General features: G+C 40.1%; 2 protein-coding genes across 3 annotated transcripts in view; one reads left to right on the top strand and one right to left on the bottom strand.

Annotated features, from left to right (window-relative positions):
• The window catches only part of cep295 (centrosomal protein 295), a 40,095-nt gene extending 33,642 nt beyond the window's left edge, over nt 1–6,453 (bottom strand). The window contains exons 1-4 of the mRNA XM_080428700.1: nt 6,076–6,453; nt 3,645–3,845; nt 2,584–2,708; nt 2,199–2,292 (exon numbers count right to left, since the gene is read on the bottom strand). Of these exons, the coding sequence (XP_080284826.1) occupies nt 2,199–2,292; nt 2,584–2,708; nt 3,645–3,845; nt 6,076–6,174 (519 nt within the window). The 5' untranslated portion in view covers nt 6,175–6,453. The remainder of the gene's footprint in view (nt 1–2,198; nt 2,293–2,583; nt 2,709–3,644; nt 3,846–6,075) is intronic.
• Nucleotides 6,454–7,262: 809 nt separating this feature from the next.
• The window catches only part of med17 (mediator complex subunit 17), a 167,454-nt gene continuing 151,221 nt past the window's right edge, over nt 7,263–23,495 (top strand). The window contains exons 1-13 of one of the 2 annotated variants that reach the window (XR_013933139.1): nt 7,263–7,360; nt 8,477–8,730; nt 9,434–9,597; nt 10,343–10,562; nt 11,161–11,297; nt 11,513–11,594; nt 12,334–12,486; nt 12,994–13,124; nt 14,321–14,505; nt 19,921–20,058; nt 20,756–20,873; nt 22,011–22,170; nt 22,765–23,184. Coding sequence is in view for 1 of the 2 variants with exons in the window: in XM_080428113.1 (XP_080284239.1) it covers nt 8,487–8,730; nt 9,434–9,597; nt 10,343–10,562; nt 11,161–11,297; nt 11,513–11,594; nt 12,334–12,486; nt 12,994–13,124; nt 14,321–14,505; nt 19,921–20,058; nt 20,756–20,873; nt 22,011–22,170; nt 22,765–22,973 (1,941 nt within the window). In the remaining variant the exon portion in view is untranslated. Of the gene's footprint in view, nt 7,361–8,476; nt 8,731–9,433; nt 9,598–10,342; nt 10,563–11,160; nt 11,298–11,512; nt 11,595–12,333; nt 12,487–12,993; nt 13,125–14,320; nt 14,506–19,920; nt 20,059–20,755; nt 20,874–22,010; nt 22,171–22,764; nt 23,249–23,495 lie in introns of those variants that run through there. The other variant, XM_080428113.1, reaches the window with a different exon arrangement.

Genomic DNA, 23,495 nt, shown 5'->3' with positions numbered 1-23,495 from the left:
ATTTTGTGTCTCTGATGTTTCTTGATGCCACAGAACTAAAAGAAAATATATGGTTTAGGCGGAAATTGTGAGAAAAAAAAGGTTATTAAAGGTTTGAAGAGCTCCAGTGACCACTGTACTTATCATACATAGTCACCAAAGGGCTTGAATGAAAGCTCAAAGTGTCCCCTTAAAAATGATACCAAACATAAAATATAAAACATTGTAATATGTCCTGAACGTGAGCCAATACCAAGATATGCACATGTGTCTAAAATGCCATTTTTCAATGGGGGGTGGTAACTTTAGCAGCTGATAACCCCAATTTAGCTGGGCCTCAGGAAGGTCTATCATACAAAAATAATATCTAGGGATGTATAGGAATAAAAAAATCCCAACTAGAATTTGCCATCCCAGGTGGTACCGATATGTGAGATTTTGGGGTTTGGCCCAAGGACTAATTTGTGAGTTATTGAATAGTATGTCCATTTTATTCAAAATAAGTGCCTGTCAATTGAAACCTCAAAGTTAATACTCTGTTCCTCTTAAAAAGGTAGGGTAAGTGATTTTCTTTGGCTGAAATAAGTGTTAAATAGCTCTATATTCTGATAGTAATCATTGCTATAGAGTGTGTGTTCAGTAACAGGAGTCTCCATGTCTCTCCAGCTTTTTATTAAACAGAAAATACATTTTCAGGTCGGGATACCAATTGTATCCAATCAGGATAGAGAACTCAGTCAGGATATAGATTAAACAAGTGAAATTGGAAGTGATGACACAAAGAAATGAGCTGAACAAATTGGAACTGGAACACTATAAAAATTAAGCTGATAAATGGGTACTCTCTCCTGATTGGCTGAAATGTTGTCACCTACCTGTAAATGTATTTTCTGTTTATTAAAGCAATACAATGCAGGTCCACAAATAACGATTTTTAGCAGCCTCTGCTGGTCATTACCGTCACTGCAGGTCGTTCGTTTATTCCTGCGTTACCCAGAATTCCATTTGTTTTCACCGGAAGACGGAAGCGTTTCAAAAAGCGTTCTTTTAATTGTTTTATACTATCTGTGGTTCGTTTCTCTTAGCCAGTGGAGCTTTAGTTACCGTGAGCTGTGTTTTCTTTTGCTGTTGTTTTTCGATCTTCAAATCCTACAATCTCTTAAAAACAGCGTGAGATTCCTTTTTGTTATTAGCGCGGTAGTTCCTGGCCAAACAGGAAACCGGTGCGGTAGTTCCTGGCCAAACAGGAAACCGGTGCATTTCCGTTTCCCGGCCGGATGTCATTTTCGCGAGAATGACTACCCTAGCCACCGTTTCAATATAAAATAGTTTATAAAAGGCTTTCGGGGTGAAATTCATGGAGTGGGTGTTGTGAAACATTTGCCACTCACAAAAGATATACAATTTAACTTAAGTTTTGTTGAAAAAGTTACCTAGTATTACTTTAAAGAGCTGGAGAGACATGGAGACTCCTGTTACTCAACAAACACTCTATAGTATTGATTACTATCGGAATATAGTGCTTTAACCTTTTAACATTTCAACAAGCTTTTTGTTTTAACCAAAAAAATATCACATACCCTACCTTTAAATGTTTATCTATTTTAAGCCGTGATTTTTACATTACTTTTTTCATTTATTTTTTATATTTTCTTTTAATGTTTTTATTTGAAAGTGAATACGACGTATTCAGTCCAAAATATTGTGAGATGTATTTTGTCCAATATAATTCAGCCCTATTCTGAATTTAAATGTGACGTTGTTTGGTTGCCAGCTCATAGCCCAGCACTGAGTGCCGTGCTATGAGCTTGTAGAGCGGCAATTTTAAAAAAATCTTGTTTTTTTTTGGCACATCTTTTTAAATCAAACATCTTTAACTCAAATATTTGCTTCTAGGGGTCCCTGGACCAAAACATTTTGAGATGGGGGTCCGCAGCAACATACATATAATTCTGGGAGTCCTTGACATGAAAGAGTTGGAGCACCACTGATATAGAAACATACGTTTTTCAAAAAACTGTTTGGATTTAGAGGACGTTTTGTAGAATCCCCCAGAAGCAAAGATTTGGGTTACAAATATTTGCTTTAAAAAATATTTATATTCAAAGATTTGCACAAATTTGCACACAGATGCGTTCCCGGTCTTCATGGGTTAACAGTAGGCTACTACTGTATGTCATTCTAAACCCAGTTTTGCCGATGGGAGCCTGGCATATCACCTCAATGGGGCGCAGTGGAGGTGGTGGGAGGCTGGCCACTCTTGCAGCCCTCTCCTTTTCTGCCTGCAGCGCCTTCTTCCTTGCTGAGATGAAACTATAAAAAGGGGGAGAGCAGAGACCAACATTATTCTTATTATGACTGAAATGCAGCCGGACATTAACCCGTTAAGACCGGGAACACATCTGTGTCATTTTTTGATTTATTTGGCTATTCAAAAATTAGCAGATCTACAAGCTCGTAGCGCGGCTACGAGCTTGTAGATCTGCTATTTTTGAATATCCTAAAGTATAAAATAATGGTTATAGCTAAAAATCTAAAATGACACACAGATGTGTTCCCGGTCTTGATGGGTGAAATAAGCCTCTTCTAGACTGTAATGCTCACCGGGTTTGCTCCTCATAGTCTTTCAGTCTCTGTGCTTTGAGCTCTTGCAGGGCCTCTCTGTAACGCTCCTCTGCTTTCGCTTGATTCTCCTCTTCTCTCTGAGCTATCGCTGCCCAGTCAGGTTCCTGGCTCAAAAAGAACAAAAAAATGCATAGTTGAGGGATCTAATCATATATAAATCATAAATGTTTTTTTTATATTTTATGATGGCATAATGCTGCATGCAGCATAGTTTTTACTGATGATTATACAGTAAAATATGTTACTTTATCCATTCGTATCTCTAAGAGCAACAAAACCTAAATGGAACTTTTCTGGTCTGTTTGGTTACTTGTGTATGCTCTGAGTTAAACATGAATAAAGCAAAATAAATAAAAGTACATAAGTACAAAAGTATCGACATCAAAATATACTTAATAGTATAATAGTACCAAAAGTAACAGTAGTAAAATGTTGGAAAATAGCAGATCTACAAGCTCACAACAACGCATCGCATTGCTTGCAGATCTGCTATTTTCAAATAGCCTATGTATAAAATAAGGCTAAAGTGGTTAATGCATGTTTTAAGCATTCTGACAAATGTTTCAAGAACCGCAGAATATTTATCCCCAATATGATCGATCCCCTGATGGTTGCTAACTACAGAGGAAATCACTGTGCTTACGTGGGGGGAAAAAATGTCATCGTGACCTCCCGTTCTCTTGTTATACCAAGTTGAAAATAGCATGTTTCGCCCAAAATACATAGTAAAAAAAAAAAGTACACAGGAGCCGAGATACAGGAATTTAAAGTAATAAGTTAACCAGGGAGTGAATGGAGCAGTAAATCTTCGGATGACGTCATCTTGGGTTCTGGACGTTTTTCAAAAAAATAATGACGGAGATGTCCGTCAATGGCGGGGAATGTGTTAAGTACAGTACTTGAGTATGACTGAAATCAGTTGTGGTGACTGAGAACTTTAACCGGTTAGGTTAATTATATGAACACTGAGGATTTGGAGCTGTGTGTACTACCAGGACTCGTACGATACGCCTGTGTGTCTCAATCATCAAGTCGTTTACATTTTCCTTTGCACTCCTGTGACCCTGGCCGAGCTGCTCCAGGCTCTGCTGGTATAACCTCTGCAGGGTCTCTATCCTCTCTCTCTTCTGACGCTCCCAGTCGCTCCTCAGCTGATCCTCCAGGTTCTGCAGCTCTCTCTCCCGTCTCCGCTGCACCTCGCTGCGGATGTGCAGCGCGATGTTCCGCTGCTGCTCACGCACCTGCGTGGACATGATCCAACATCAGCACAACAAGGGAAATCCACTGGGTTGTCAAACTCATTATTAAACAAACATCATGAGAATGGTTGAGCACTGGTTGTCAAAGTGGGGTCCAGGCAGTGTTGATCGCGTCGACTAAAACTATTGACGCAAAAGGTTCATCGACTACCTTTTTTCACTGACGAAAACTAAATAAAAACTAAACTAAGCTATGATGACTAAAACTAAGACTAAATATATTGACAATTTTGTCAATAAATAAAAACTAGACTAAAATGAGGGACTAGTGGAGAAGAGTCATTTTATGTTTGGTTGCACTCGGGTGTTAAGCTCTGAAAATAGCAGATCTGCTATTTTCAGCATGTAACCAAGTGTAAAATCAGCCATTACGACGCCATCAAGGCACCGCCAAAATGCATAATATCGACTAAATCAACTGTAGATTTAGTCTACTATAATCTTGTGATATTTAGCCAACTAAAAGTAGACTAACAGTAAAACGTTTCAGATGACACAAATATGACTGAAACTAAATGGAATGGAATTTGATTCAAAAGACACTGACTAAAACTGAATCAAAATTGCTGTCAAAATCAGCACTAGTGTTGTTAGGTCCTGTGGTCCTTGAGTAGCCTTGGATCAAGACTGCATCTATATGTATTTTATCGAGTCTGACTTTTTACTTTGGGATCATAGACATGCAAAATGTCAAAATTGATAAAAAATACATCTATGGCCCCGGACGGCTAGAGTAGCGGTCCGGGCAGCGTGTCGCGAGTTCGAATCCCGATCCCGACGTCCTTTGCTGCGTGTCACTCCCCATCTCTCTCTCTCCCCAATTCCTGTCAGACTACTGTATACTATCTAATAAAAGAAAAAATGCGACTATGACAGTCTTGATCCAAGGCCAGATCCAGGCTGTCCTCAGCAAAGTGAGGAACAGTTTAAACACATTATTGAAAAATAACTCACATCAGCTTGCAGATTAGTTATTTTCGAAACATTATGATGAATCTGGCACAAAATAATATAAAAAAATATATATATCACCAAATGAATATCAATGTGGGTCTCGTCATTAAAATGTAAGAGAACCAGCGCTTTAAAGATTACACTTAATAACAAGTAACAACATACACTTAAGAGCAAGGGTCTTCAACAGGGGGTCCTCAGAGTTACTACCGCCAAATCTTTGTGTGATAGGAACTTATTTTACATGAATTAACCAATTGAACGCTAGCATCCCTATTCTGAGGGGAACATTAGACGAAAATAGCAGATCTACAAGCTCAGTCACAACGCCTCGCGCTAGTCTGCCTTGAGCTATATAAAGATCACTGCAACATGATGACACAATCTTGCAGCATCAAACTGACCAGTGTCTGGACAGGTCAGAAAAGTTGGGGTTAAAAGAAGACTGGACCGATAAGGATATGAAGCATGAGGATCAACCTGATTGTGAAATGGTTCTGATCTATACAAGTAGGATGCTGGGACTGTTTACTGTACATATGATTTGTTGATCTATACAAGTAGGATGCTGGGACTGTTTACTGTACATATGATTTGTTGATCTATACAAGTAGGATGCTGGGACTGTTTACTGTACATATGATTTGTTGTTCTTATTTCTAAACTGTTTTTATGATGTTCTGCATAGTAGTGTATCTGTCTGTCATTTAATGTCTATCAATTGAGTGCAAAGGACCCCAATGGAAACCCATTGGCTTCCATTGGGGTCACAAGAGTCATGGCGCAACTTGTTCCTGGTTTTGGATATTCTCCAAATATAGTGCTGACCCCACGGCCACGGATGTAACAAGTTAAAGCGCCTGGGTCTAAGTACCCGTATCTTCCGTATTGTTCAATAAAAAGCATTTTAATCCGATCAGTGGCCATTTTCTCAAAATGTGCTTCATATGCTTTCAACTACGCGACCCTATCGGTTGGGAGGTGTATTGCACTCTGACACATTACAAGTCTACGAGAAAATGGCAGGCGATCGGATTAAAATGCTTTTTATTGAACAATACGGAAGATATGGGTACTTACACCCACCCGAAGTGAATTGTTACATCCGTGGCCGGGTGGTAAGCACTTTATATTTGAAATCTGAACGTTTATGTAGATGTAATGGTTGTAAATGGAGACATTTCCAAAACCAGGAACAAGTTTCGCCATGACTGTCATGATATGAAAGTCATGTTTCAGGGCTAATATATAACATTACCTGTTGTATTCGTAGTTTTCTCCTCCTGTCATGTTCCTCTCGTATGACCTGAGCCTCCTCGTTGGGACTGAGTCTCAGTCTGACCGCCTTCCTCTTCATGGTCAACACATTCTAGATCTCACAGACCTCTGGGGTTCATAAGGTAAACAATAAAGACCTCTATATCTGCAGTGCAGTTTAGCTGCTTAGCTTTGTTCCCGTCGGGACAGCAGCTGGTGCAGTCATTTCATTTCACACACACATCAACGACACACACATGCATTCTTAATATTGTCGTAAAATAGAAAACGCGAGTTTAAAAAGACCATATGCAGTGCAAATAGGAGATAAAACGGATTGATCGGAGTTTGGTTGGTTTGCCACTAGACTCGCTACCATGCCAACAATGACGGTTTATTTGGTCACGTGACTCACATCATGTGAGATGATTCGTCACATCCGATAATTTAAACAACCCGCCTGCCTGAATGCGAGTGGTGTAAAGTAATTAAGTACATTTACTCAAGTACTGTAATAAACACACATATTAACCACTACAGCCTACATTTCGGCCTTTTTAAAATAACAGATCTACAGAGCTTGTATTTTCACTTTTTTCACTTTTACTTGTAACAGAGTATTCTTATATTGGAGTATTGGAGTAACCTCGCGTCACCAGTCTTTCCACCTCGGAGGAAAAGTATTGGAGTAATTGTTCCACCACTGCTTCATTTGTTAATTTCCCCCACACTTCCAGTACCGACCGCCGGGGGCAGCATTGCATTTTCAGTCTGAAAGAAAGGAGTCAGAAGCCCAAGAGACCACACTCTGGTCTTTTATTGGCAACACCGCTAGATGGCGCTGCGGTGCCAATACTGCCGCCTATCGCCATGTTGGAGTGAACGCAGCAGAGTGTCTTTCATTCCAACATGGCGGAGGCGGAGCTCTGGCCCAGTGTTGCCAGGTCTGCTTATTATAAGTGACCTTTTGGGGCTTGTTTTTCCTGTGTAAAGTCGCTTGTAACTATTGGTAGTTTGCGGCGCGTTGTGAGCTTGTAGATCGGCTAATTTTAAATAGCCGTAGCCTAGTTGTCGCTTCTTTTGGGCTTGTTTTCATAGACATGGTTGCTTATTTCTCTCGCAAAACCTGGCAATACAGCACAGATTAAGCCATAATGTCTCTTGGCTTCTACACTCTTTGACCGTGGTGTTTTGGACTAGGCAAACTAACCTTACTACAGTGATCTTTTTACCACTCGGGTGGATCTAGGATTATACAATCCTAGTGTTGGATCTACTGCAGAAAGGTGAGCTTTAGAGAGCGTATATACTAATATATAGCGTCATGTGAACCATGGATATCACTGGACCAGTCTGGAAGGAGCTGCTAACGTTAGCCAGATGCTAGTCTGGGGATCTTTGTATCATTAGATTTTCAATTGGAATTGATTTTTTTTTTAAAGAAGCATTTTTCTGATTTTGATTTTTGTTCTAAAACGAAAATCAGAAAAATACCTTTAAAAAAAAGGTAATATACTAAGATCCCCAGACCTTATCGTAGCCATAACTATCTTGCTAGCAATTTACTGATACTATAGTAATATAGTAATATCAACGTTATTTCAATTTACTACAGATCTAACTATGATAAAAGTGTGGGGGGGGGGGAATCAAGTCATTTAGCAAGCATCTTTGAACACTGTATTAACTAGCTTGTAAAATAGTACAGTGGTGCAATTATACAATGATGCTAAAAGGATAACACAAGTTTAAGGGGCTTGTTTCCATTGTGGTCCTATGTTTGCAATTCATCAAGACATTCAATAATATACAGGAGATCATCAACATGGGGGGGGGGGGGGGGGGTCATTTCTGTTGTCAAGCTTAGAAGACTTGTCCAAGTCCATTTGCAAATTGCAGACAGGTGTTCTCTTCTTATGGTGGTTTTGAACAGTGGTGGACAGAGTACTCACATGTGTTACTTAAGTAAACGTATCAATACTGCAATGTAGAAGTACTCTGTTACTTTAGTTAGTAAAAGTCTGGAATTTCTAAATTACTTGAGTAAAAGTACAAAAGTATTGGTATCAATACTTAAAGTATCCAAAGTGAAAGTACAAAAATGTTTGAAAATGGCCTAGATATAAAATAGAGCTGAAGTGGTTAATGTATGTTTTATAATGTAATCATTTATATCTGCAAAGTAACTAGTAACTAAAACTAATTGTAGTGGCGTAAAAGTACAATTTGCCCCTGAGCTGTAATGGAGTAGAAGTCAAAGTATAGACAATTGTACTTACTGTAAGTGCAGTACTTGATTACATGTACTTAGTTACTTTACACCACTGGCTAGGACCTGGACCACTTCGTTTGGCCGTTTCAGTTCAGGTGTCAAGGTGTGATTATTTATTGTTTTATTCCAGTATCATCATCATGTCGGGCGGTCCACCATCGGCGGTGCGAGTCAGCATCGAGTCCTCCTGTGAGAAGCAGGTTCAGGAGGTGTCTCTGGACGGGACAGAGACCTATGTCCCTCCTCTCTCCATGTCCCAGAACCTGGCCAAGTTGGCCCAGAGGATCGACTTCGGCCAGGGTTCAGACTCGGACGAAGAAAGGACAGAGGGAGAGCCCCGGGGGGACCGGGAGTGGGGGAAGCAGGAGACGGAGGAGGAAGAAGGTGTGTGTTTAGGTGTCAGGGTGGAAATGTTGATGTAATAATAAATGTGCGTTTGAGGCCCCACTGACTCATCAGCAGTGGTGGAAAAAAGTAATCGGATGTTTATCGATGCTGCAATATAGAAATACTCTGTTACAAGTAAAAGTCCGGAATTCAAAATGTACTTGTGTAAAAGTAAAAAAAAAGTTTTGGGATCAAAATCAAAATGTACTTAAAGTACCAAAGGTAAAAGTACTAAAATGTTTGAAAATAGCAGATCGACAAGCTCACAACGCGTCGCGATGCTACGCGTTGTGAGCTTGTAGATCGGCTATTTTGAAATAGCCTTTGTATAAAATAAGGCTAAAGTGGTTAATGTATGTTCTGTAATATAATGATTGATAATTGCAAAGTAACTAGGAACTAAAGTTTTAAAATAATTGTCGTGGAGTAAAAGTACAATATTTGCCTCTGAGATGTAGTGGAGTAGAAGTAAAAGTACTGAAAATTTAAAATACTCCAGTAAAGTAAAAAATACCTCCTAATTATACTTACAGGTTCAGTACTTGAGTATATGTACTTCGTTACTTTATACCACTGACTCACCAGATACATTATACTTGTTTCACAATGGAGAGTATGCCAAACCTCTCTCACTCTGTGTCTTGGAATCCACTTTTAAGAGCAACATTTACAGATAATTAAAGAAACGTTGTGTCTACAGGCACTGTGAAGTTCCAACCGTCCCTCTGGCCATGGGACTCTGTGCGCAACAACCTCCGCAGCTCCCTGACGGAGATGTGTGTCCTCTACGACGTCCTCAACGTGGTGAAGGAGAAGAAATACATGGCCTTAGACCCTGTCTCTGCAGATCCTACCGCTGGAAAGGTAAAACTCAACATGTGTGGGAAAATACACATCACCATAAGCACACATATGGGTCTTTCTTAACCCATTTAGACCGACTAAGGAGTAGATCTGCATGTTTTTTTTTTTATCGTGAAAATGTGTGCAAATCTTTGTTAAAGCGAACATTTGTAACTCAAATCTTTGCTTCTGGGGGGTCCCTGGAACAAGTTTTTTCCTCAAAAACTGTTAGGATTTAGAAGACATTTGTAGAATCCCCCCAGAAGCAAAGATTTTGAGTTACAAATGTTCGCTTTAAAAAACATATATATTCAAAGATTTGCACAAATGTTCACGATTTCTCAAAAAAAAATAGCAGATCTGGGCCGAACCGCTGGCGTAGTGATCCGGGCACCTAGGCTCTAAAAGTAGCCTGACAGTGTGTCGCGGGTTCAAGTCCCATTCCCAACAACCGTTGCTGCGTGTGTCTCACCGTCTCCCTCTTTCCTGTCCATATACACTTAAAATCTATCAATAAAGGCATCTATCGAAATAGCAGATCTACAAGCTTGTAGCGCGGCACCGAGTGCCGCGCTACGAGCTTGTAGATCTGCTATTTTTTAATAGCCCAAAGTATAAAATAACGATTACAGCTAAAATCTTAAAATGACACAGATGCGTTCCCGGTCTTAAAACATACTGGTGTAGTATCCTAAAATAAAAAAAGATTGTGTAAATGGAGTGTAAACTAAAGTTTCTAAAGATGACTCGTCCTCCTCCCTTATAGACGCCTCAGGTGTTCCAGTTGATCAGTAAGAAGAAGTCTCTGGGTACGGCCGCTCAGATGCTGCTGAAAGGAGCGGAGAAGCTCAACAAGTCTGTGGCTGAGAACCTGGAGAACAGGCGGCAGAGGGACTTCAACTCAGAGCTGCTGAGACTCCGCTCACAGTGGAAGCTCCGCAAAGTAGGAGACAAGATCCTGGGAGACCTCAGTTACAGGAGTGCAGGTGCGTGTGTGTGCGTGTGTGTGTGTGTGTGTGTGTGTGTGTGTGTGTGTGTGTGTGTGTGTGTGTGTGTGAGAGAGAGACTACCGTTATTAGTTATTAACTAATTATAAGTTATTAACGTTATTAGTTTAACTCATTCAAACCGGGAACGCATCTGTGTAACCACTTTATCTATATTTTATACTTTGACTGTTCAAAAGTAGCAGATCTACAAGCTCATAGTGCCGCACTATGAGCTTGTAGATCGTATGTCGCTATATCAGTGGTTCAACCACTGATATAGCGACATACGTTGTTTTTTTTTTACTGTAGGAGACATTTGTAGAATCCCCCAGAAGCAAAGATTTGAGTTACAAATGTTCGCTTTAAAAATACATATATATTCAAAGTTTTGCACACATTTTCACGATTTTTCAAAAATAGCAGATATGCAAGCGAGTGCCGCGCTATGAGTTTGTATATCTGTTATTTTTGAATAGCCAAAGAAATCTAGAAAAGACACCGATTCTTTCCCGGTCTAAATGGGTTAATTAACGTCCAAAGCTGACAACGTGTCAGTTGAGTCTGATTTTGATCTTATCTTTTCCTCTCTGTGCAGGTTCCCTGTTTCCTCACCAAGGTACCTTCGAAGTGATTAAGAACACAGACATTGATCTGGACAAGAAGATTCCAGAGGACTACTGCCCTCTGAATGTCCAGATCCCCAGTGACCTGGAGGGCTCTGCTTATATTAAGGTCAGGGACATTAATTAACATGAATTAATTCAAAACTCAAGGGCCCGCCCGGCATCAAAGCAAGAAATAAAGAAAAAAAGATCACTAAGTGAACAAATAAAATGCACCTTTATTCTCCATTTTATTTATTTATTTAAGCAGTGTGATTTATGTTTAACATTGTGAGCTTGTAGTTATAATGTATAGTGTTTCTTAAATGTATTGTATGCCCCCAGGTGTCTATCCAGAAGCAAGCATCAGACATAGGTGATCTGGGAACAGTGAACCTCTTCAGGAGACAGCCCAAAACCAAAGCAGGTGGGATTCAGCACTCAGATTTGTAGCACTTTTTTTAATTGATTTTAATACTTTATTAGTCAGAAATGTAAACGGCACGTGGTACAGTAAGACATTAAAGCTAAAAGGATAACACAAAAAAGTCCTAGGGACTCTAATGTTAAAGGTAGGGTAAGTGATATTTTGTTTTGTTTTGTTAAAAAGGCTAAAGTACTATATTCTGATAGTAATCATTGCTACAGAGCGTTTGTTCTGTCACAGGGGTCTCTATATATCGTACATTTTCAGGTAGGTGACAACATTTAAGCCAATCAGGAGAGAGCACTGAAAATGCATTTTCTGTTTAATAAAGAGCTGGAGAGACATGGAGACTGAACAAACACTCTATAGCAATAAGTACTATCAGAATATAGAGCTATTCACTTATTTTAACCAAAGTAAATCACTTACCCTACCTTTTTAAGTGATGCATTTAAACCATACCCACCCGTTAACTGTGTCAGTATTATGAACTGATATTTGAATCAGTGGTAACCACTTACTATTACGCTTACACTTGAGTCACACATTTACTCATTACTCTACATTACATAGTTTAACCTCTGATTAGTCTGGTTTGTATGTTCCTATACTTACAAACGGCATTCAGCTTGGCATTATTCCGCTATCCCTCCCATGTCCCCACAATCTTTTAATCTATTTCTGTAGTCCTTATCTCTTCTCTCTTGCCTTCATCCTTCCTCTCTCTCCTGCCCACCAGGTACCCAGCTGTGGCACGTGAAGCTGGAGGCGGCGCAGAATGTTCTGCTGTGTAAGGAGATCTTTGCCCAGCTGTCCAGGGAGGCCGTCCAGATCAAGTCCCAGATTCCACACATTGTCGTCAAGAACCAGATCATCTCCCAGCCGTTCCCAGGTAAGAGAGTGGCACTAGTTTGTAGGCATGTTTTAACGATTCACTCAACTCACGATACGATTCGAATCACGATACTAGGTCCGCAATACGATTTTTCACGATCTTTTAAACACAAAATAAATCTCCAGACAAAACGAAAAATCGTTTTTTTTATTATTTCTCTTACACAAATACAGTATATTCTTTTTTTCCCCCTTTTTTAAAATAATACTGTGTTTTCTCTTAATCCTATTTTCAGTACTTTAGCAATGACTGAAAACTCTTTTTATCAATTCTCTTACAAAGATCCTGTATTTTCTTTTTTTTTTGTCTTGTGCCCTCTGCTGTTTGCATCGCTATACATTTTTATTAAATCGATTTTAATCGATTTAGGATAGATCGTTACATGCCTGCTAGTTTGTAGCACAGTAATAGAAGTACAGTATTTCTCCTTCATTGGAGTTTTGTCTCGCATCAAATAGTAATAATGAGACCATGTATTTTTCTACCTCTGTTTCCACCCTTCAGGTCTGCAGCTGTCCATGTCTCTGTGCCACTCTACGGGAGAAAAGAAGAACCAGCGTGCGTCTCCGGAGAAACCCAAACCAGACGACCACCTCTACGTCCTGGAACACAACCTGCATCAGCTGATGAGAGAGGTCAGATACATTCTGGAAGTCGTTGTAACATTACTGGGCCAGATACTGCCAGCTTCAGCTTTTTGGTAGTATTTACCAATAATTCTTAAAGGGATAGTTCACCCAAAATCTAGCGATTAGTCACCCCATGGAGACTTGAATTCATGGATATGTTTTAGTTTTTTGTCGCATTCCTAAGCCAATAATTTGATGACCAGCGGACCGGTAGGCAGCAGTTTCCGGTAGGAGACACAAAGGAGACTATTTGTGTCTCCTACCGGAACCGCTGCCGGTCATCAAATTATTGGCTTAGGAATGCGACAAAAAACAAAAAAATATCCATGAATTCAAGACTTCATGGGGTGACTAATCGATAGGAAAAAAAGCCATTTTGGGGGTGAACTATCCCTTTAATGTTTTTCTTACACTTTTTTTGGAGCTGCAAGATGCATAGTATTTACACAGCATCAGGGCAATTTCAGCAGTGTCAGTTGCTGGTCATAAATATGAAATATAGTGTATATTGTACAATATGGAAAATGCCACCCATTTGGTGCCCACCTAAGACGGTCCATGCAGATATTGTATGTAAAGGGCTCCATCTCTGCTCCTGTTGCTACTGCATGTTATAAACACACGTTTTCCATGGAATGCGACCTTAGCCCATTAAGACCTGGAACGCATCTGTGTCACTTTAGATTTCTTTGGCTATTCAAAAATAGCAGGTATACAAGCTCATAGCGCGGCACTCGGTGCCGCGCTATGAGCTTGTAGATCTGCTATTTTAGAAAAATTGTGAAAAAATGTTTTACTTTTTTTTTTTTTTTTTAACTGTTAGGATTTAGAAAACATTTTTAAGAATCGCCTCAAGTCTTAATGGGTTAAAGGAGGAGTTCACCCAAAAAACTACTTATTTTCTATCAATTACACACCCCATGAAGCCTTGATTTCATGGATTTATTTTAGTTTTTGTGGCATATAATAAGACTAATTTGATGACCGTGTGTATTTCCGGTAGGAGACACAAGTAATCTACTTTGTGTCTCCTACCGGATACATTAGCCGGTAGGAGACGGGAATCAAATTATTAGCTTAGGAATGCGACAAAAACAAAAAATAATCTATGGATTCAAGGCTTCATAGGGTGTGCAATTGAAGGAAAATAAGTCATTTTTTGGGTAAACTCCTCCTTTAACTTGGTTTTTGCTTGGACACAGTTCCATAAGCAGCAGCTAAGCTCCGTGGTGATGCCTCACCCTGCCAGCTCCCCCTTTGGACACAAGCGTCTGCGTCTGGCCGGCCCCATGGCCTACGACAAGACGGAGATCTCCAACCTGCAGCAGAGCGAGGGCCTCCTGGAGAAGATCATCAAGCAAGCCAAGCACATCTTCCTGCGCAGCAGGTAAGCCCCTCGGTCCATGTGTTCATGGAGGACTAAAGCTGCCATATCTAGAATTAAATACATAAATAAATAAATGAATTTATAAAGCGAGAAATGCTGAAATAAATAAACGAAATATACAATTAAATATTTAAATGTATTCATTTATGTGACTATTTATTTATTTATTTATATATTTATGTATTCATTTATTTATGTATTTATGTTTTTATTTAATTATTTTAATTATTTAATTATTTATTTAATTATTTATTTAATTATTTATTTAATTATTTATTTAATTATTTATTTAATTATTTATTTAATTATTTATTTAATCATTTAATCATTTAATGCCCTATTTTCAGGCACACACTGAAATGTTATGTTAATGAGGGGGCGGTCCTTGCTGATGTCACTTAACAGCCATTGGATAATCTATGTGGGAGCTCACAGATCGATTGTACTTGTCTGTTTCCCAGGAAATTATGAGAATCTAGCAGTGGTGTAAAGTAACTAAGTACATGTGCTCAAGTACTGTACTTAAGTAAATTTTTTAGTTAGGTTTACTGGATTATTTCTAATTTTCAGTACTTCTACTCCACTATATCTCAGAGGCAAATATTGTACTTTTACTCCACTACAATTATTTGAAAACTTTAGTACTTTCTACTTTTGGTATTTTAACACATTGAATGCCAAAAACGGTCCGGACCGTTTTTGAGGATCCAAACGAGAAGTGCCGAAAACGGTCCGGACCGTTTTTGACCCAATTCTATTTTTATACATGTGGGCCACGTGGGGCGCTAAAACGAAACTTTGACATCACCCAAGGAGTTTCTGAGAAGAAGAGGCTGGATCTGGCTCCATGTCAAAAATCCTTCCGGTCGGCGTTTTCAATGTTATCTCCTTGACTAAAAGCTTAATATCTCCATTTATTTTTAATGTGGTGAAAACGAGCCGTTTTCGATCGTGCGATCACGCTGCAATGGAGGATCGCGTTAGAAATATTATTGTTCCAGGCGTTAGTCGGGACCCTCCGCCGTCTCGCACGCACGCTTTGTTTACATGCACTTCCGCGTCGGGGCTTCTACAGCACGAAACGTATAACGCAAGTGGATGGAAGAAATGCAGGCACTCAACGTATAATATTTTAATAAACCTCTGGCACCCAATGTGTTAAGTACATTTTGTTACCAATACTTTTGTACTTTTACTCAAGTAAATTTTGAATTTCTAACTTTAACAGAGTATTTCTACATTGCAGTAATGATACTTTTACTTAAGTAAGAAATTTGAGTACTTTTCCAACCACCGAAATCTAGTACAGTAAACGCAGAATACAAGTCAGGTGGGCACTAGAGACATCTGGGCACCATATTTTTGGGACGACTGAGCACCTGGACATCTGGGCACTAGGGACATGTGGGCACCTGGTCAACTGGGCACTAGGGACCTCGAGAGGTGGGCACCTGGACAACTGGGCACCAAAACAATCTGGGCAGTAGGGATATGTGGGCACCTGGACGAGTGGGCACTTAAGAGAGAGAGAGAGAGAGAGAGAGAGAGAGAGAGAGAGAGAGAGAGAGAGAGAGAGAGAGAGAGAGAGAGAGAGAGAGATGAGAGAGAGAGAGAGAGAGAGAGAGAGAGGAGAGAGAGAGAGAGAGAGATGAGAGAGAGAGAGAGAGAGAGAGAGAGAGAGAGAGAGAGAGAGGAGAGAGAGAGAGAGAGAGAGAGAGAGAGAGAGAGAGAGAGAGAGAGAGAGAGAGAGAGAGAGAGAGAGAGAGAGAGAGCTCTAACTTTCCTGAATCATAATTATTGTGTTTTTCATCAAGTCAAGACCTTATGATTTCCTCCCCACTATATATGTGATTATTGAATGGCTTATTCTACTTTGTCAGTGTCTTTTGCCTGTGACGTGTACCACAGCAGGTCAAATTGCTCAATTAAGGGCCATACAATGTTCTGACGCACTTTGCGAGCAGTGGAGGCGAGTAAAACTATTCAAAGTACTAAAAGAAAAAAGGTCAAAGCCTTTTTGGTGGAAACCATGCAGAGACAAATTGCAGAGCTTGAAGCCATGGGACGCTTATGAGTGGAGAAAGCTGGATTGTTATGATCAGAAATGTAAGAAAGTCATTTATTTATTTAGAAATATGGAGATTTTTTAGAGTTCAAGGTTTCTGAACGACAGCAACGATGTTACTGTGAAGAGTTAATGCTGTATACTGTAGATGCAGTAAAATGCTACAGTGTTATACAGTGGCTAGAACCATACATTAGCTGAAGTTAGCTTGGCAACCAACTGGAGTCAAAAGACCTCTGAAAGTCTTATGTCAAAGAAATGTGACTTATGTGCTGTGCTGACGGTATTGTGCATGTCGTTGGCTTGTTGCCATTCACATGGGTGGCTGTTGCATGTGCACGTATGCCCATGTACAGTATGTTATACTGTACTGTACCAATGCAATTAATGAACAGTTTCTGTTTGGGATGAACGCAGCACTCTTTACATCATCTGGAATGCATCCTTCTAGCAATAAAGGTCTTAATATATTTAGTTTGACACTTCAGGTAACGTGAACACCATCACATACTGCAGCTCATGGCTCTAGCTGACCCTCATCAAACAGTTTATTAATCTCAGCTGTGCGTGTTTCTTTTAAATTGGTTTTGCACCCTGAATGCTCAATGCACGCACACACACACCCACTAATGTTTGTAAACAAGTAACCTGTCTATACTGCACATCCTCCGTGTTGCCACAGAGAGTGAAAAACCGAGAAGGTAGAACACAGTAAACATCCTCTGATTCTGCCACACTGTTGAATCTGAAAGCAGAGCCGTCTGGATGCACATGGTGAAATGTGCGAACGGCGAAACCAAAAACGAATGAAAGAGAGGGGTGCATTGATGGGGCACACCGAACTTTTAGTCTTTCAAATACTTTCAACGTACAAATGTGAGAGTTCTTTTTAATACCTGGGACATCAGCAAGGGCATGCAGTCGCAACGGGTTCCTAACGCCAAATCAAATGGGTTCAGATCTGAGTCTACTGTCTACTGAGGAGACGTTTCTGAAGCCTGTCCTGGACAGGGGTCTCCAGGCGTAAAAACAGATGATGATGATGTGTTCTATAAAACAATACACAAATATATATTTTTCAATTCTTAAAAGAAATAATAATCTAGGCCTGGTGGGTGCCCCCCAAGCCTCATGGCGCCCTAGGCAATTGTCTACTGTGCCTAATGGAAGAGCCGGCTCTGATCAGAGCTTCCATTGTCAATCTAAATGATTTTATATGCCTCAACACCCAGACGGCCTGGCTTTATTTTTTTGTTTGGGTTGTATTACTTTATATATCAATTTCACCACTTTTGCAGTAAAATATTTTTTTATATTTTTCAACGTCCAAGTAAGATTTATCAAAGGATCCTCCTATACAGCCAATCCTAGCGTACATTTGGTCGGAGCTTTGATAAATCTGCTGAAACAGAGCGTCATTTAAATAGCATGCCCTTAAATATTCTCGAAACGCCCGATTTTAAGCCATGAAGAATCGGAATACGACCCAAAAAAAGCATGGAGAAGAGTTTCCCCCGCCCGCCGCCTCAGGCCTCACTGCCCGTCAAGGCACGCATGCACGCACGCACGCATGCACGCACGTACGCACATACGCACGCACGCACGCACGCACGCACACACACGCACACGCACATGCACACGCACTTACCTTCTTGCAAACCCAACTGTGTCTTTTCGTGTATTTCGTTCCGTAATGGTACAATCTTTGTCAAGTCTAGATGAATGACAGATTATGACACCAATCACATCGGCGGAGACCTGTGCTCCGAGGAGCACTTTTTCTAGTTTAACAGTACTTCTACTTTGGCAAATACACTCTTATATTGTACTTTGAAACTCTGTTATAATGTAATTTTGACCTCAGTACTATTTTGGCAAATAAACTCTTATATTGTACTTTTGACCTTGTTGTTTTGTCGTGTTTGGGGTTTTAAATAACTCTGGGTTAAATATCACTTACAGTACCAACAACAAAGCAGCATGCTACAGTATGTAACAAAGCAGCATGCTAACACAAATCCTAATTCAGGTGCCCACATGTCCCTAGTGCCCATTTGTCCAAGTGCCCACCTTTCCTGGTGCCCACATGTCTCTAGTGCCCAGATGTCTCCATCCCTAAGTGCCCACTCGTCCAGGTGCCCACATGTCCCTACTGCCCAGATGGTTTTGGTGCACAGTTGTCCCCAGTGCCCAGTTGAACAAGTGCCCACATGTCCTTAGTGCCCAGTTGACCAGGTGCGCACATGTCCCTAGTGCCCACGTGTCCCTAGTGCCCACATGTCCCTAGTGCCCAGATGGTTTTGGTGCCCACGTGACCGGTTACCCACCCACACGCACAGTGGTAAACAAAACAAATACATATTACAATATATCTAAATATCTAAATTACTAGCCTACTGGGGAGCTAATATTCATAAGATAAATTACTGATTATGTATGATATATATATATATATATTCTTTTTTTAATTTGTATGAATTATGAATGTTATATAAGAAGGATTTTTTTCTTACTCCTTTTTGAACGTGTTGGGGATGATCAATGATCGCATTTTTTTTATTGTTATTTCTTGTTTTGTTTGCTTAATTTTTTATATATTATGGCTTTCATTGTTATTTGTTTTCATTTTTTCACCTGCAATTTCAAAATACAAATTATCAAATCAAATTATTATGAACATAAACACAGTTATTATATTATCACATCAACAAAATATTAATACATTTGACCAGCTCTATGGGCTGGATGGGCTTTTTTTGGTGTTTGATCGCTAATGCTTGAATAGGCAAGCCACGCCCCCTCATTAACATAACATTTCAGTCTGTGCCTGAAATAGGGCATTAAATGATTAAATAATTAAATAAATAATTAAATAATTAAATAAATAATTAAATACTAAATAAATACTAAATAAATAAGGAAATAAATAAGGAAATAAATAAGGAAATAAATAAACATATATATATATATATATAAACCAATAAATAAGAACATAAATAAATGAATAAATAAATAGTCACATAAATGAATACATTTCAATATTTAATTGTATATTTCTTTGCACATTAATGTATTTATTTTAGCATTTCTTGCTTTATAAATTCATTTATTTATTTATGTATTTCATTTTAGATATGGCAGCTTTAGTCCTCCATATGTGTTTGTATATCGTCTCTGTCACTAGGCTTGTCACGATTATCACATAATCGTCTAATCGCAATTATTTTTGCATAATCGTCATAATCATATCCATGTTGAAACATGTTCACACATTTTCAAATATAAAAAAAGAGCAGAAATAGCAGATCTACAACCTTACAACACAATTTGTGTGTGTGTGTGTGTACCAGGACGGCGCGCACCATTGACAGCCTGGCCAGCCGTATCGAGGACCCCCAGATCCAGGCGCACTGGTCTAACATCAATGATGTGTACGAGTCTAGTGTCAAAGTCCTCATCACCTCTCAGGGCTACGAGCAGATCTGCAAGTAAGTTAAAGGGATAGTTCACCCCAAAAATGACTTTTTTTCTATGGACGAGTCACCCCATGGAGACTTGAATTCATGGATATTTTTTTGTTTTTGTCGCATTCCTAAGCCAATGATTTGCTGACCGGTAGCGGTTCCGGTAGGAGACACAAAGAGTCTCCTTTGTGTCTCCTACCGGAACCGCTGCCTACCGGTACGCTGGTCATCAAATTATCTGATATGCAGGGGCTGGGGGCAGCAAGAATGTAAACTTCAGTTAAAAATGTGTCATGTGATGCTGTAATGTGACGTAATGTGACGTCTGAGGTGAAGGCTTATGTGTGACTAGTGTCTTGAGGTGATAATGACCACTGTCTGTTGGAGTTTTTAAGTAATTCACACATTAACTACTTAACAATAGAGCGATTATTTCATTCGGCGACCACGCACGCGCACATACACGCACATGTGGGCGTGCATGTGCCGTGCGTGTGGGAGGGAATAATTATAGCGTGCCCTCCGAAAAAAACCTAGAACACACCACACTGGATGCTAGAGTTCAAGTGGTTAATGTAAAAAAATAAATAATAATCCAATCACACAAAGATTCGGCGGCCTCCCCTGTAGTAACTCTAAGGACCCCCTAGGGGTCCAAGAGCCCTTATTGAAGACCCCTGGTTTAGGGTTGAGGTGGTGAACTGACTGAGTATGTGTTCAGGTCCATTCAGCTGCAGCTGAACATCGGCGTGGAGCAGATCAGAGTGGTGCACAGGGACGGCCGCGTCATCACCCTGTCCCACCAGGAGCAGGAGCTGCAGGACTTCCTCCTCTCACAGGTATGGCATACATTGTCATCAGGCTCATTCTACGAATGCCTTCTAGATCAGTAGATCTCAAATGTTTGTCAAACACTTTCAGCGTTTTACTAAAATGTTCAGAAATAACAGATGTACAAGCTCACAGCGTGGCACGAAGTGACACGCTGTGAGCTTGTATATCTGCTTTTTGAATAGCCAACGCTAAAATCTAAAATGACACTGATGCTATCCCCTGTCTTAATGGGTTAAACCTTATATACCTATTTTTTCTGCCTCTATATGACATCTTTTCGGCTAAAATAGTTGATCTACAAGCTTGTGATGTGTCGCGTGCTTGTATATCAGCTATTTTGGCAGAGTGTTTACCCCAGAATAGGGACACTAGGGGCCATGTGGCCTAAATACTGGTGGTCTGGCATGGTGCAACCCATTGACTATGACTCCTGGTTTACTTGACATTACCGGCGACCAATTTTCAAAGTTTGTTTGATTTTCGAGGAAGCCCTTGGATTCCATTGGTCTCAGTAGGGCATGAAAATCTAATTGCGGAGACTTGAAACTTGTTTGAGATAGGTAATCCCAACACAGTGAACTTTATGGCGCCTTTGATAAGATTAGCTGAAAATGGTCCCTGGGCTAAAGACTGAACTAAATGAAAACGTCCATTACCGGTACTTCTTAACCATGCGATGATGTTTAGCCAACATTGACTTTTTAAAATATTTTCCAGGTATGTTATATAACATGTTAATGACTATGGAGAAAATGGAATCAAGCGCAAAATGTAAAGGGAAATGCTTGAAACAGGAAAATGGTCTATATTTATGTATGATACAGTATATGACCGAAGCTGTGAATAGACTATGTTACGAATGTATTGATGATGTTATGGTCCTTTTAACATTCATTACTGTTACACATATCACCTGTTCTCATACACTGGCATGCCTTAGTTTCCTTGTTTTTTCTCCTCAACTCAGTTTTATGGCCTGATCTTGTACTACTTACTGTTGGGTCCCTCGTAATGTAGTTGACCAAGAAACTGAAGCCTGTTCCGTTGTTTGCTCTTGTCTTGTTTGAAGTTGAGGTGCATCAGCTAAATGACGCAAATGTACATTTTCAACTCTTATCTCTGTCTGTGTTGCGTTACTGCAGATGTCCCAGCACCAGGTGCATGCGGTCCAGCAGCTGGCGAAGGTGATGGGCTGGCATGTCCTGAGCTTCAGCAACCATGTAGGGCTGGGACCTGTGGAGAGCATTGGGAACGCGTCCGCCATCACTGTAGCCTCCGCCAATGGAGAATACGCAATCTCAGGTAAATGTTTGAGGAGTGTTACTTACACAATTACAAATCTTTTTATGGGGATATCCTGAGTGACGTTTATGCCAAGGAAAATAATTGTTTTCAAATTAGAAGCGTATGAGAGAAATGCAACAAAAGTTTCGATATTTGGAAGCATACTACTAAAGACATTTTGCTGAAGGTTAATTTGAAATTACACAACACTTTCTTAACCCATTTTGGGCGGGAACCCCTTTTTGTAACTGTACCTTTCAGGACGGGAACCCCTTTCTGTAACTGTACCTTTCAGGACGGGAACCCCCTTTGGGGTTCCTGTTGCTATGTACAGTATATAGCAATAGCAACATACATTTTTTTGAATAAATATTTCAAGTTTTTCAGAAAACTTTAGAAGGCGTTTTTAGAATGGGCCTCAGGTCTAAATGGGTTAAGGCACCAATGCAACTCCTTTCAACTCCTTGCAACATGCAACTACTTGCAGCCATCATCTCCAATGGCAGTTGCCATTTTGTTGCAAGGAGTTGCGCCCAGTTGCATTGGTGCGGTCTGGCCTGTACTAAACATAATTGTGTGTGTCTTGTCTTTTACATCGGCTCTCGTCCACAGTGCGTAACGGTCCAGAGAGCGGGTGCAAGGTTCTCGTCCAGTTTCCTCGCAACCAGAGCAAAGAGCTGCCCAAGAGCGACGTCATCCAGGACGGCAAGTGGAGCCACCTCCGAGGGCCCTACAAGGAGGTCCACTGGAGCAAGATGGAGGGCCGCAACTTTGTTTACAAGATGGAGCTTCTCATGGCAGCACTTACTCCATGTCCTTAAAACCACTTTGAACCCTATGTGTCCCTATTCTGGGGGCGAACATTTGGGCGAAAACAGCAGATCTACAAGCTCACGGACAAGATTGTAGATCGGCTATTTTCGGCAACGAGTTTTGGCGTGGAGGAGGGGGGAAAGGAGTGGACCTAGTATAGAGCCCTGGGGACTCCAGTCATCTAAGTATATATGGTTTAACCTATTCAGGAACGCATCTGTGTCATTTTTCTATTTCTTTGGATATTCAAAAATAGCAGATCTACAAGCTCGTAGCGTGGCACAGAGTGCAGCCCTACGAGCTTGTAGATCTGCTATTTATTTTTCAAAAATCTTAATTTCTTTGCAAATCTTTGAATATATTTATACATATGTTTATGGTAAAACTCTCAAAGTCACTCTTTTAGCACAAAAACGAACGCAAACAAAGCTGATTCAGACAATATAGAACATCACCAAACCCAGTACTGTTTTTTTTTTTAAATAAAAATGTCAACTTCCTGTTGATTTTGCCATTTTTAATAAGTAGAA

Source organism: Gymnoscopelus braueri (assembly GCF_963280865.1).
Source record: "Gymnoscopelus braueri genome assembly, chromosome: 5".
Taxonomy (NCBI): domain Eukaryota; kingdom Metazoa; phylum Chordata; class Actinopteri; order Myctophiformes; family Myctophidae; genus Gymnoscopelus; species Gymnoscopelus braueri.
This window is presented reverse-complemented; position numbering and strand designations above follow the sequence as displayed.